Here is a 13,326-nt window from a genome sequence, read left to right as displayed (position 1 = left end):
TTTCAACATGTATTTTTTTTACCTACAAGACTCAAACTCAAGACCTTCCTTAAAGGGAATTAAACATGTAATATTTGATATTCATAAAAAATATTAAAAAAGTAAGACTCACTATGATTGTAATGATGAAGGAATAATTTCAAAGGAAAGAATAATAATTCAATAAATCCTCACAAAATTATATGCTAATCTTTGCACAATATTTTAACAACTATAACGTAGTATGATCTAATAAAATAATGAACAGAATATAATGTCATAAAATATTCACATACCAAAGAAAAATAATGTTGTAAATAATGTTCTATCACATGCACCTATGATACCGAATTCATCTATTTAAGCCACTTCAACCCCTCCACATTCTTCATTCAATCCATAACTCATCACATTCTCAATACCATAAACCAAACCAAAGTTTCTCTCAACCATTCTTCAACTTCCAAACTCAAAATATTTCAAAAAATGGAGAACTTATTTCGCCTAGTTGATCATGAAGACTTCTTCTCAAAACGTTGCATTTGGGTGAATGGCCCTGTGATTGTAGGTGCAGGCCCTTCAGGCTTAGCCACAGCAGCATGCCTTAGAGATGAAGGGGTACCCTTTGTTGTTCTTGAAAGAGCAGATTGTATAGCCTCACTATGGCAAAGAAGAACCTATGATAGGTTGAAACTTCACCTTCCAAAGCAATTCTGCCAACTTCCTAAACTTCCATTCCCTGAAGATTTTCCTGAATACCCTTCAAAGAAACAGTTCATTGATTACCTTGAAACCTATGCAGAGAAATTTGAGATCAACCCACAGTTCAATGAGTGTGTGCAATCTGCTAGGTATGATGAGACTAGTGGGTTTTGGAGGGTTAAGACTGTTTCTTCCACAAGTAGAAATGAGGTTGAATATATTTGTAGGTGGCTTGTGGTTGCAACAGGTGAAAATGCTGAGTGTGTTAGACCTGATATTGAAGGACTAAGTGAGTTCAAAGGTGATATTGTTTATGCTAGTGATTATAAATCAGGTGAACCTTTTAAGGGTAAGAAAGTGCTTGTTGTTGGTTGTGGTAATTCTGGTATGGAGCTATCACTTGACCTTTGCAACCATCATGCTTCACCTTCCATGGTTGTTCGAAGCTCGGTAAGTACTTGTATGCTTTTTTAGTCTCTTTTGTTTGTCTTCGTCTAACAACTTAAGTTACATCGTATCATAGTCTCTACAACTTAGTCGTGTAGAATTTGATCCTTGTTGTCTTAAGTTTTCGAAATAGTTTATTCATGTTGCATTGGATAAACAACTTAATTAAGCGTTTATTCGAGAGTTTGCGACCTTCATAATAACTATTTTTAGCTTATTTCAGAAATAAGCTAAAAATAGTTTACAGGTTTTGAATCGAAATCTTAAGCACTTGAATAAAAAAGATGAAATTTTGAGGATAAAATCTAACTGGGTTTGTTCTGTTTTTTCCAAACAGGTTCATGTATTACCAAGAGAAATTTTCGGGCTATCAACATTTGAATTGGCAGTTTTGATGTTGAAATGGCTACCCCTTTGGTTAGTTGACAAGCTTCTATTGATCTTGACATGGTTTATTCTTGGTAACATAGAAAAGTATGGAATAAAGAGGCCTTCAAAGGGACCATTAGAGTTGAAGAACACAAAGGGAAAGACACCAGTTTTGGACATTGGTACCTTGGAAAAGATTAGATCTGGTGGTATCAACGTTGTACCAGGAATCAAGAGGTTTAATAATAGAGATGTTGAACTTGTTAATGGTGAAAAGCTTCATGTTGATGCAGTTGTTCTTGCAACTGGTTACCGCAGTAATGTCCCTTCTTGGCTTCAGGTAAGAAAATGTTTCAACACTGAATCTAGTTTTACACTAGAAAAGAAAAAGTTCTTTTTTTTAATTCCATTTTTTGAATATTCTCATCTCAGAAGATTGTCAGTTCTAAAAGCATTTTGATGCAGATTGGTTCTGTTTTGTTTTGTCCTTTTTAACTGTCACTAAAACTTTGACTTTTTTAATAAAAATCTTGGTCCTGTTTTAGAACCTTCTTCTTTCTATTATTAGTATTTTCTTTTGTTCTATTTTACACTATTTTTAGCACTAAACTTATGCTTGTTTTGGTTACTATAATATGACAGGAATGTGAATTTTTCTCCAAGAATGGATACCCAAAAATGCCATTCCCACATGGTTGGAAAGGAAATTCAGGACTTTATGCAGTTGGGTTCACAAAGAGAGGGCTTTCTGGTGCTTCATCTGATGCTGTGAATATTGCTCAAGATATTAGCAAAGTGTGGAAACAAGAGACTAAACAAAAGAAACAAAGAACTATTGCTTGTCATAGACGTTGCATTTCACAATTCTAAGTTGCTAATAAGTGCTGCTTAATTTGTTTTAGTCTCAGGAAATTGTTGTTCCATAAACAAAATAACATTATCTTGTAAAAAACACACACATAATAAACACAGCAGATAGCACAGACAGAGACATAGCCCTCACCTAAGACCCAAGTTGTTTTTTTTATGTATTTGGGCAGTGTTCTTAAACCAAGGATGATGAGGCTTTTCACATTTTTTTTATTTACCAATATTCATGTAATTGATATATATATCTATGTAACAAGTACCATACTTCATAAATAAAGTTAAATTATGTAATTGATATATATAATTTGTGTATGTAAGGGACAAAATAACAGTTTTTTTCCTGAAAAAACTAGGCAGTGATTTTAAATATGTGAAATCTATGAGGAAAATAATTTTTTATAGCCAAGAAATTAACTTATCCAAATTTCTGACACTAAATTGTTCATGTGATGTAAGGTCCAATATCCATGTTCATCTGACACATGCAAATATAAATGTTATAACTTAGACTGTCTTTTACCCAAAATAGTAGGGCAGGTTATATCTAGTAATGGCCCACAGATTCAATATTTGTGATTGACAACTACCCCAAAAACTTATGAGTAGGGTATGGTCATAAATATGTTCACCTCCAGATAAAGAATCTATTCATAATAGGAAATAACTAATCTTCTATATATATATATATACACGCTATTTCATTTAATTTTAGAAATATTTTTATAAAAAATAATTGAATAAGACATATATCATTATTTTAATGGCCTAAGGAAATATCTCCTTATATTAATAGATATTTTATTGTCTTTTATAATTGGTATATAAAGTTTGATCCACATAGAGAAATACTGAGAGGTTGCAAACAACTACTGCTGCCCTTGCACATGCTTCAAGCTTAGAGCCACAAAAGGTCTTGTGATGTAACTTACAGTCAAGTCATTACTGTAAAGCATAATTCCTAACTATAATACAGTTCATATCACTAGGAAACTAATTATTAAGTCATATGAATTATGATATTTCACACCCAAAAAAGTAATGAAGTGTGAGGTTCAATTTGTTTCTTTCTTTTTTGGGTACATTCTCAGGTTTACTTGGCTGAAATTAATGGGGGAAATAGTATCAAAATAAGGCAAAAATGGTGAAAATTATGTATATAACCAACAATTCAAATGAGTGCCCATGCTCTTTGATTAAAAAAAATAAATAAATACTCATTTTAGTCTTTCATATTTTTCTACCTTACCAGTTATCCCTCAAAAATTGAAAAACTCAAAATGATCTACAAAAATTTCATATGTGGGTCAAATTAGTCTTTTTTAGCATGTTTTAAAATACTTGGTAGAAACTAATTTGATTCCAAAAAGATAATTCGACTCACATTTGACATTTTTGGAACCATTTTGAATTTTTTTAATTTGTAAATGATCAAACTAGTAAGATCGAAAAACATGAATGATCCATCTAAATTCCTTACCACAGCAACCTCTCAAATTTGACTGCATTTAACAAATGCAGTTTGTGTTGTTTCTCTTGTCTTTTATTACAAGTTTCCAAACACTTCTAATTGAAGACATTCACTAATAAAAGCATTAAAAATGACCACATGGGATAGCATTTACTCTTCTTTACCACAAGGCCCTACCATTCTTATTCTTCCTCAAACTATATAATGTGCAAATCAGAACTTGTTTTCTTCACATGGTAATGTCCACAATGGACTAGAGCAAGTGGGTCATTCAAAATCCAATAAAACATATTTCTTTGGGTAAGGGTTTGTGTTGTTTTTCAACACTTAATATACTTAATGATAAATGAATATAGAAACTTGTCTTTGTCAAATAGGAGTGTTCATTAGTTATACTAAACTCTAAGTTGATGGGAGTAATAAAACCTAACATCCTTAAATACAAGAAGTATCGACAAAGATAGGGTCTGAATTGACCCAAGTTGGGTAGACAAGAGTAGTGCCCTTCATCCAACGTTGTAACCCTTAGTGAGGCAAACCTAGTTGTCACCCCATTCCCATGTTTTACTATATCACCATCTCCACTACTCAAGTGTGGACCATGCAAGAAGGGGTTGTAAGACTTCAAGGTAAAATTCCAAAACCAGCCAACTATGACTAATTATCGTAGCTTGCAACAGTTTTAAATGACATAAAATAATACATATTATCAAACATGCTGTCTCTAGGATAAAACGGTCCAGACAATACACCCACCATAATATCAATATTAATTCTCGAAATACCTACATTATAGCTACTGGTGTCAATTCTGAAAATATTCACAATATGGTTACGAGTGTCAATTTTTGAAATAATCACAGTATGGCTACTCGTGCTAATTCTTTTCACACAATCTGATTACCAATGTCAGTTTTCGAAATTCCCACAAGTAATTGGTTGTTTAGGCCAATTCTTAGCGTCACGGAAAGAAATAGGAAGAAGTTTGTCAGAAATGCGTCAGCGGAAATTATGAGGGAGAAATAAAAAGTACGTTGAATGAAAATGCATTCAACTTTGGGCAAGAAAATATGAACGGAATAGACTTTTATTTATAAGATGAAATTTTTTCCAAGTTTCTCATCTCTCTTATGTGGGAGTTTGGGAGTTTGTTTGTTTTTTCCAAAAAAAAATTTCTATGTGAGACTCGAGAGTTTTTTAGATTTCACACTTCAAAGTTTTCACTAATAGCTTCCAACAAAGCAAATTTCAACACATGATGATGCCTTGTTGGCTGCCAACAACACTCACTAAGAGTGACATTTTAAACAATTTTCAAGGTTAGTATAAAAAGAGCATTCCATTATACAAGACTTTCACTTAGTAAAGTTTGAAGATGGTAAATATACATGGTCTTTTTCCATAAATGGATAGACTGTTTCTAGGACATGAACTCGTAAACTCGTATGCATGCAGCAACCTTAGTGATGATATTTACTTGTATCTAACAAAGCCTTGTTGATATTTGTTATAGTTTGTATAAAACAACATTGCTTAATTTCTGATTTAGTGATTTCAATTAGAAAAGTGAGGGAAGTTAAAATTTCTGTTTATGAACAACTCCACATATAGAATGTGGTGTATATAGATAAAAAGGTAGAGATAGCATGAAAATCCTTAGGCTAGTAACTAGAATAGCATAACAAGTGTCTAATTATAGTTAACATAGATTAATCACTCATTTTACTTCCTCAATCTCATCCAAAGCATAGTTATTTGTTGATACATTGGCATGGTTAACTTTGTTGAATCGAACTATAACTGGGTACTGGATCTTTGGATCCTGCATAACAAACAAAATCAATGAAACAAGGGCCTTGAACTATAATTAATTGGGTACATTATATTCATGACTTCATTAGAAAAAATTGAGAAAAATTTAAGTATAAACAAACCTGATCAACAGCAACAACTGAACCAATACCATTGAACCAGTAGGATTCCTTCCTAAGAATCTTAACCTGGTAATAAGTGCAACCACTAGAACATATAAAAACATTTTTTTAATGATTTTATTGATGTGTGTAAAACAACTTAGACAACATTTAAAAAATGAAATCGAATATTTGATATTGAAGATCTAGTGGGACCTATACTACTAGACCAATGCCTCGTTCGTAGACAAATTTTATCATGCGTCAATAACAATGAAGTAAAAACAGAAAAATAGTAAATATTTAAATTTTTTAATCGACATATATATTTTCATTAGTATATGACCGAGTTAAGATATAATTTGAGACAGGTGATTGTTTCTTCTTTAACACACTTTGATTGATACACTTATTGTTATGGCCATATATGCAATATATAAATTTCCTAATTGGGTAATTAACATACAACTAAAAATATGAGATGCTAGTATATACTAACAAAAAAATACAGTAATAATAAAGAGTTATTCATGCAATTAAAGTATTTCATTATTCTCACTATGCTTATATTAATTTGAGTATGGTACAAAGGGTAAGTTCAAAGTCCAAATTATAAAAAGCTATTCCTATAACTAAAAAGTTGAGTGTAAGTAACTAACACACCTTAGAACCTCTCTTGGGGCCAATTGGTGGTGGCTTGGGTTTAGAAGCAGCTTCACCTTCAGCCGGAGTTGCGGCGGTTGCCGGTGTCACAGCCTCCTCAGCTACCCTCACAACAAGCCTAGAACTTTTGTTGATAATCAATGTAGGAAACATCAACATAGTGATCCTTGATGCTGAATTATTATTAGTAATAACATTATGTGACAACATAAAACATGAAGTAGTTGATGCCATGTTCAAACTTGCCATAATCACTTACACTTTTACACACACAATGACACTATTTTTCTGTGGTAATCTAAAGTTAATAAGCTTAGAGTAGAAGCTAAATTTGTTTGTTTATTTTGGAGAATTATCTAATCTTGAGAAATGTGTATCAATCTTTTCCACCACTATGGTTGAGCCACCTATGCACCATATCCAATTCCTTATTGGATAATGTTATTAAAATAACAACTCATAGTGGTTAAATCACTTGGCCACAATGCTATACATTATGCACAACAATATAATTTTTTTTAATATTCTCTTGAATACAATATTTATTTGATGAAGTTTATACATAATAATGATTAGGTAGAACCTTTCAACCCAAAAAAAAGATCCATTTGATAGAAAAATCATTCATATTCTCTTAAAATAATCCACACTAAATTCTTACAGTAAAAAAGGTATTTTTCTTTTTATTTCTAATATTACTTCCCCTACCGTACCGATAAACTTTCATAATAAGAGGAGACATTTATCAATGGACGTTAGTTCAAGTGGTACATGTTTGATTCCCCTTAAGTAAGGTATCGGGTTCGAGTATTGTGGATGAAAAAAATGTCTGTTGGGAGAGTTAGTCCCACATACATGTGGATGTTACCAACTCGGACAGGATTGCCTCCAGTGCGAAGATACACAAAAAAAAAGGAGACATATTCATTTCAAAGTACGAGGTATGAAGTGATGGACTGGGCTTAGGAGTCCACTATGTTGTATAAGTGGACTTGATTCCTGATACAGCTATACTGGGCCGAAGGCCCAACAAGTCCATAAAAATGGTGAATGATGATAATTGTCCTACACTTTATGTCACTCCATATGCTATGAGCTTGTGATTGACCGTAAAAAATATATATAAGTCAAAATTTAATTATTAAGTATTTTTCTGACTAATTACAATCTCATAACACATGGAATGACACAAAATGTGGGACACCAAATGTACTCTCATCAAATCACTATAGCTAGTGCAATGTAAATTAGCTTCGGTTTAATGTGTTTCATGACACTGTTGAGTAGTTGAGTACTCAATCTTAACCATATCTTATCCAGATTTATTATCTCAAATGTTATCTCATACGTTATTATGGGTTAATAATAACAAAATAAAAACAACATTACTAATAAAGATTTAATTTTTTTTAATTAAAATGATATGTATTAATCGGTGTGGGTCCTTGTAATTAAACATAATATCATGTTCAATTTGCCTATTGTAATTAAACATAACATCCTTAAAAGCAAAATAAAAACTTTTCTCTCTAGTCCAAATTTTTTGTTCCTAGTCCGAAAATACTATTACATACAACAAATTTAACAACATTTTTATCCTTTAAAACAAAAACAAGAATTCCCAACAGAGGATAATGCCTTGTAGGCCATCTTTTATATTCTTTTCAAAGGTCAAACCATAATACAAGATACTTTGCGTGTGCAAATCTTCATAAGAGGTTTTGTGTAATTAAGACTTTTTTAGGTTTCATATTTTTAAAATACATGAAACGTTTGTGACAAGTTCCATACTTTCATTCCTAGTATTATATCTCTATTTGGCTTCCAATCTTATTCTTTTCAAGCTATAATTTAATATAAGATTTTCCTACAACACATGCCAAGTTTGCTAAGTAAAGTTTGTGATCCAATGAAAATTCAAAAGTTGAAACAAATATCTCCATTAATAATTTTTATCATGTCCCATCATTTATGATTACATGGGCAAAAACAAACTTTGTGCCGAAAAAAACAAGTCATCCTAAAATTATATTTTGTTAAATGCATATTCTTATAGCTACAATTGGCTTTGGTATGAGGTGATGTAGATCAAAGTTATGAGGAGTTTTATTATATATATGAAAAATAATGCTAATATGGCATGCTCTTATGTCAAGTTTTGCTTGGAAAGTTGACAAATCATAAAAACATCCCTTGAAAATTAGTGATGATTAATCAAAGTTTTTAAGAATAATTAGGAGATAAAGATGGTCAACTTGTATTATTTATCCACATAACTTGAGGAATATAAGCTTATTTAAAAAATGAAGTGAGAGAATAATTATCTTAAGCACATCCTTATTTAGATCCTAAAGTAAAAGTTGCATGCAGAAAGCCACAGCTTACACATGATTCTTGAAAGGGATTGAAATTTTCTTTCTTGCTTGTCATTTCTCTATCATATATAAACAATGAGAGAGATGCTTCAGAGTTATATGGATAGAAGAAGCTTTTGCTTATTCATTATAATTAAGGATTATTCATTATACATAAACATGAACAATGGATTGTCATGTGATTTAACACAATTCAAGAGGCTAAGCACCCAATATATATATATATATATATATATACAATGCATGGTTACATAATTTCGTATAGCTCAAAATTATTTAGTTAATTTTCTAGGCACATAATTTTGGAAGATAAATATAAGTGGCACCTATCATTTTTAATATAAAATAGTTGTGCGGTAGAAGAATCTAATTATTTAAGTGTTGATTAGTTTAGTCTAGACTATTGTATAAACAATGTCTACACAAGTATTTCTACACACACATATTCACACATATTGTTGGAGAAAATTACGACTAGAGAGCTTCCAACCATCATGGAGTTCCATTGTTACATAGATATGGGAAGAATAAAGAGGTCAAAAGTGAGACACCACGTCTTGAACCAAAACCTTAAGGCATTAGTTCGATGGGTCTTTCCTTCTTATAAACTATTTCACTTCTCCCCGCATATCCAATGTGTAACTTCACACTTAAATAAACTCAATATATATATATAACCCCAATCAACCATTCGAACTAAGATTAGGTCTCATCAACCATTTAGTACAAGTATCTAGCTTATCTTTAAAGTTCCATGGTAACTAGATAGAAGGTTCTCAAGTAGCAGTTGGATCAATTGGAAGATTTTGTAAAGGCAATATTATACACATTTGTTCTTATTAACAAATGCCCTTGGTTAAGGAATCCAAGAAAAACAATTTTAAATTGAAAAATGAATAAATATATAACTTCTTAAAATAATAAGTGTATTAGGTTCTAATACATAGTTTATTTTCTCAATTCTTTAACCAACACTTATGACATATTTTATGCATTAGAGCATCCATAATGGTGCAACCATTTTTTCGTTCTTAAATAAGTCTCACTGATTATTTTATATTTGTTTATACTTTTCAACAACTTAAACCAAAATCACATCAAATGGTGCAACTTTATTTCGTTCTTATCTTGACACCACAAACATACTCACATTTATATTTCTCTCTTATAACATTTTTTCCATTTTTTAATATTGACTCATAACTTTAAGAACGTTGCTTATTTAGTTTACCGTTGCAAAATAAAAACAAGAACGATTTCTCTCCAGTAGCAAACTTGAACGAATAATATGTTTTAATAACACATGTAATTACTCTTTTGATTATAATGAAATTCCACTTTTGTTGTTAATTTTTTTTGGGAGAAACATGCAATGGTAATACTTGTTCATGCTATATATAGCATTTTCTAGAATAGAAGGAGTAAACTGAAAGTAAAGTAAGAGCTAATACCATTTTTTATATTAAAGAGCTATAATCAATGATTCAACAACAAGAAGCTTTCATATATATAACAGATTTTCAGCCAAACAAACATGGGAAAGAAAAAGAATTTTTTTTAGGGTTGCGAGTTGTTTTTTTTGAAGGGTATGAGAGAAATGGAACAAAACAATATTATGAAGACTCAATCAATCCATAAAATGAGATATGAATGCATTGGGCATTTCAGTGTAATTTTTAGTTGTGGTGAATGGTTGCATCAGTTTTGTTCTAAAGCTTGTAACTATTTTGCACAAGTTGCTATTTCTATCCCCTTCTGAACATATAGCAAATCATTCCTTAATTTGCTTTGGAAAATATTGCTCTTTTTTTTTTTTGTTTCTCACGTATATCTCATGGGAAGCAATTATGTTCGAGCCAGAAATATCCACAGGTATGGGGGCTAATTCTCCCAGCGGATATTTTTTTTATCCACAATACTTGAACCCGAGACTTTGCTTAAGGGGAATCAAGCATGTACCACTTGAACCAACACCAGTTGATATTGTGACATCGCTTTTAATACAAGTGGATTTTCTGTTTCACATGTTTGCATGTGAGCTCTTAAATTTTCAGATACACGTCAATGCATACTTGGAAATCACTATGGGAAATTCATATGGGTTTAATTTTGGGTTTTCAGAATAGCAAAATATAGTTATAAGGAGAGTTTATCTCCTTTAATTACATTTTAAACAAGTTAGTATCATCTCCATTAACGGATAAACAAGTACTTCAAACAACAAAGAAAAATACATCTTTTAACTACATATATTTCTCTTTGATTATAATAAAATTACAATTTTACCATTAAAAATAAAGGGAAAAACAATTATTTGCATTGTCTCTCAATTAATGGAGAATATGTCATTTTAAACTTGACTTTAGTTAATTGGAGTTTAGGGTAACTTTCGAGAGTTAGGATCTTCTCTATTAATGGAGAGGCAAGTGATCACTTTTACACTTACACGTAGCGGTAAAAATGTTGCTTCATTATATCTTGAGGATAAAAGTGTCAAGTCATATTACATTTTTTTTCCTTCATGTTTTAGGTATATTTGTCTCTCCATTATAAAGAGTATCCTAACTCAACTTTATAATAGGCTCTTAAACCAAAAAAAAGTTAATGACTAACTTGTATAATTAGGCTTGTCCTCACTCAAAAATTATCACTGTGTATGTATGTGATATAGTTTTAGATATTATAAATGATTCATTATTTAATCAATTGGAGATTTTAACATTTAATCATGAATTCATGACTAATCATTATGCATATGCATCTCATAAATACTTGAATTGGAGTGATCTCATATATACTAAGAAGCTATGACTAAGATGCCATGGGAGTTAATAATTCCTTCAAAGCTTTTTGAACAATAATTATGTAGGAATATAATCTAGGGTCCTTTACCTCTAAAGTATGGGGTTTCACTTTAATATTGATATGGGGCCAACTTAATAAAGTTATTGGTTTCATAATAGTCCTCTTATCTTTTTGTTGTCACACCCTGCATCATCACAATACCACAAGAAAATAACCATCTTAGTCATGGTGATGTTAAAGATGAAAAAGATACCCCACCCAATAGAAGATGTCTAGAGGTTGTTGTTTTTTTATAACAAATTTATAGTTTAAGTATGTTGATTAAATCAATGAGAGTATTTAGCCATAGAAGAAGTGAGAACAATGATGTCCCAAAATATATAGTCTCTTCTAGTCTCTATCCAATCAAATTATATTAAGATATAACTTTGATTTTATGATTTTTCTATTTAATTGACTAATACATTTTAATTGGTTCGGGACACCAATGAGGATGTAAATATGAACATAAAATCTCTATTTAACCAAGTAAAACTTTACTTATAAAAAAGATACCATTGGGGAATTATTTCAAGAATAATATATATCATACATATTTTGTTTCTCCTCAACAATGACCTAAGTTTGAAACACATAAAGAAAAATCTCATTGATATTTTATTCTATAATTATTGGGGAATTATTTCAACTCACTTTAATGTCTCATTTCAATTTTATGGGATGACCTTGAGGTGACAAATTTATTCTCCCACATTTTGTGTGACTTTATATATCAAATTAAAGTAGGGTGATTAGTCAAAAACTTGTAATATTTTGAATTTATTTTATCTCAATCAATCGCCAAACTTCAACAACCTATAAAATAACACAAAGTGTGAGATGAGACTTCTTTCAATATTCTAATGTAAAAAAAATGGGTACACTTTAGGTCACTAAAAACTAACCATTAAATCCCATCTTACAAACGTAGACAATTTAGTTCTTCCTTAACTTCTAGCAAGTAGCAACATGATCGGTTACTAAAAAAAGTAAATTATGTAAAAGTAAATTACTAAAATTATGTAAATTATGACTTTTATTTTTCTAAGGATCGATTGATAGAGTATCTGAACTATTTTAGTATTTATTAAAGAAAAAGTTTTGATGTGTTTATCTTGAACTATGTCCAAAAGGGTTGTTGATTTGGCTTTGTCATGAAGTTAGGCTTTTCTCTTCTTTATGGCTGTTTTCCACCATCCAAAAAGCTCATCCTTTCTAAAAATCTATTTAACAAAACTTATATGTGTTGAGTTTATTAAGTGTAAAGTCTAACATTGGATAAGTCGGGAGGAATGAAAGAGTTTATAAGAAGGAAATGTCTATGAAACTAATGTCTTAAGGTTTTGGTTCAAGACGTAGTGTCTCATTTATGACTTTTCACTCTTCCGATACCCATGTAACAATGGAACTCTGGTCCAACAATATATAATAATGCCATTAAAAGACCCGTGAACAAACAAATAGAAGTTATTAATTATTTGGTAGAACTTCTAATCTGTTTTAATATTTGTTGTGCAACCATCATTACATTATGAAAATGTGGAGATACAAGGTATATCATGGGACCAATTTCATGTCTACTTTGCACGCACCCATTGGATGACAACAACATGTTAAACTTTTGCATTAGCTGCATGCTTCAATAAAATAAACTACTTATAATGATTAAGCTAGTAGAAACAAATATATAACACAT

At 30.9% G+C, this 13,326-nt stretch overlaps 2 protein-coding genes across 2 annotated transcripts; one reads left to right on the top strand and one right to left on the bottom strand.

Moving 5' to 3' along the window:
• On the top strand, window positions 389-2,654 carry LOC109348434 (probable indole-3-pyruvate monooxygenase YUCCA8). Its single transcript, XM_019588869.1, has 3 exons — window positions 389-1,131; window positions 1,466-1,837; window positions 2,140-2,654. The coding sequence occupies exons 1-3, from the start codon at window positions 466-468 to the stop codon at window positions 2,365-2,367; spliced, it is 1,266 nt and encodes a 421-aa protein (XP_019444414.1). The 5' UTR covers window positions 389-465; the 3' UTR covers window positions 2,368-2,654.
• Window positions 5,520-6,751, bottom strand: LOC109348433 (photosystem I reaction center subunit IV B, chloroplastic-like). Its single transcript, XM_019588868.1, has 3 exons — window positions 6,412-6,751; window positions 5,770-5,835; window positions 5,520-5,657 (listed from the first exon to the last, which is right to left on the bottom strand). Exons 1-3 carry the CDS (start codon window positions 6,658-6,660, stop codon window positions 5,553-5,555), a joined length of 420 nt encoding a protein of 139 aa, XP_019444413.1. The 5' UTR covers window positions 6,661-6,751; the 3' UTR covers window positions 5,520-5,552.

This window comes from Lupinus angustifolius, chromosome LG05, assembly GCF_001865875.1.
Source record: "Lupinus angustifolius cultivar Tanjil chromosome LG05, LupAngTanjil_v1.0, whole genome shotgun sequence".
Taxonomy (NCBI): domain Eukaryota; kingdom Viridiplantae; phylum Streptophyta; class Magnoliopsida; order Fabales; family Fabaceae; genus Lupinus; species Lupinus angustifolius.
This window is presented reverse-complemented; position numbering and strand designations above follow the sequence as displayed.

Excerpts from the sequence above, each read along its gene's own strand:
- LOC109348433 (XM_019588868.1), bottom strand. The coding sequence starts at position 6,660 with ATGGCAAGTTTGAACATGGCATCAACTACTTCATGTTTTATGTTGTCA. Across the intron at positions 5,836-6,411 it reads GCCCCAAGAGAGGTTCTAAG|GTTAAGATTCTTAGGAAGGA; the intron begins GTGTGTTAGTTA and ends ACTTATTACCAG. Across the intron at positions 5,658-5,769 it reads CAGTTGTTGCTGTTGATCAG|GATCCAAAGATCCAGTACCC; the intron begins GTTTGTTTATAC and ends TTTGTTATGCAG.
- LOC109348434 (XM_019588869.1), top strand. The coding sequence starts at position 466 with ATGGAGAACTTATTTCGCCTAGTTGATCATGAAGACTTCTTCTCAAAA. Across the intron at positions 1,132-1,465 it reads CCATGGTTGTTCGAAGCTCG|GTTCATGTATTACCAAGAGA; the intron begins GTAAGTACTTGT and ends TTTTCCAAACAG. Across the intron at positions 1,838-2,139 it reads ATGTCCCTTCTTGGCTTCAG|GAATGTGAATTTTTCTCCAA; the intron begins GTAAGAAAATGT and ends ATAATATGACAG.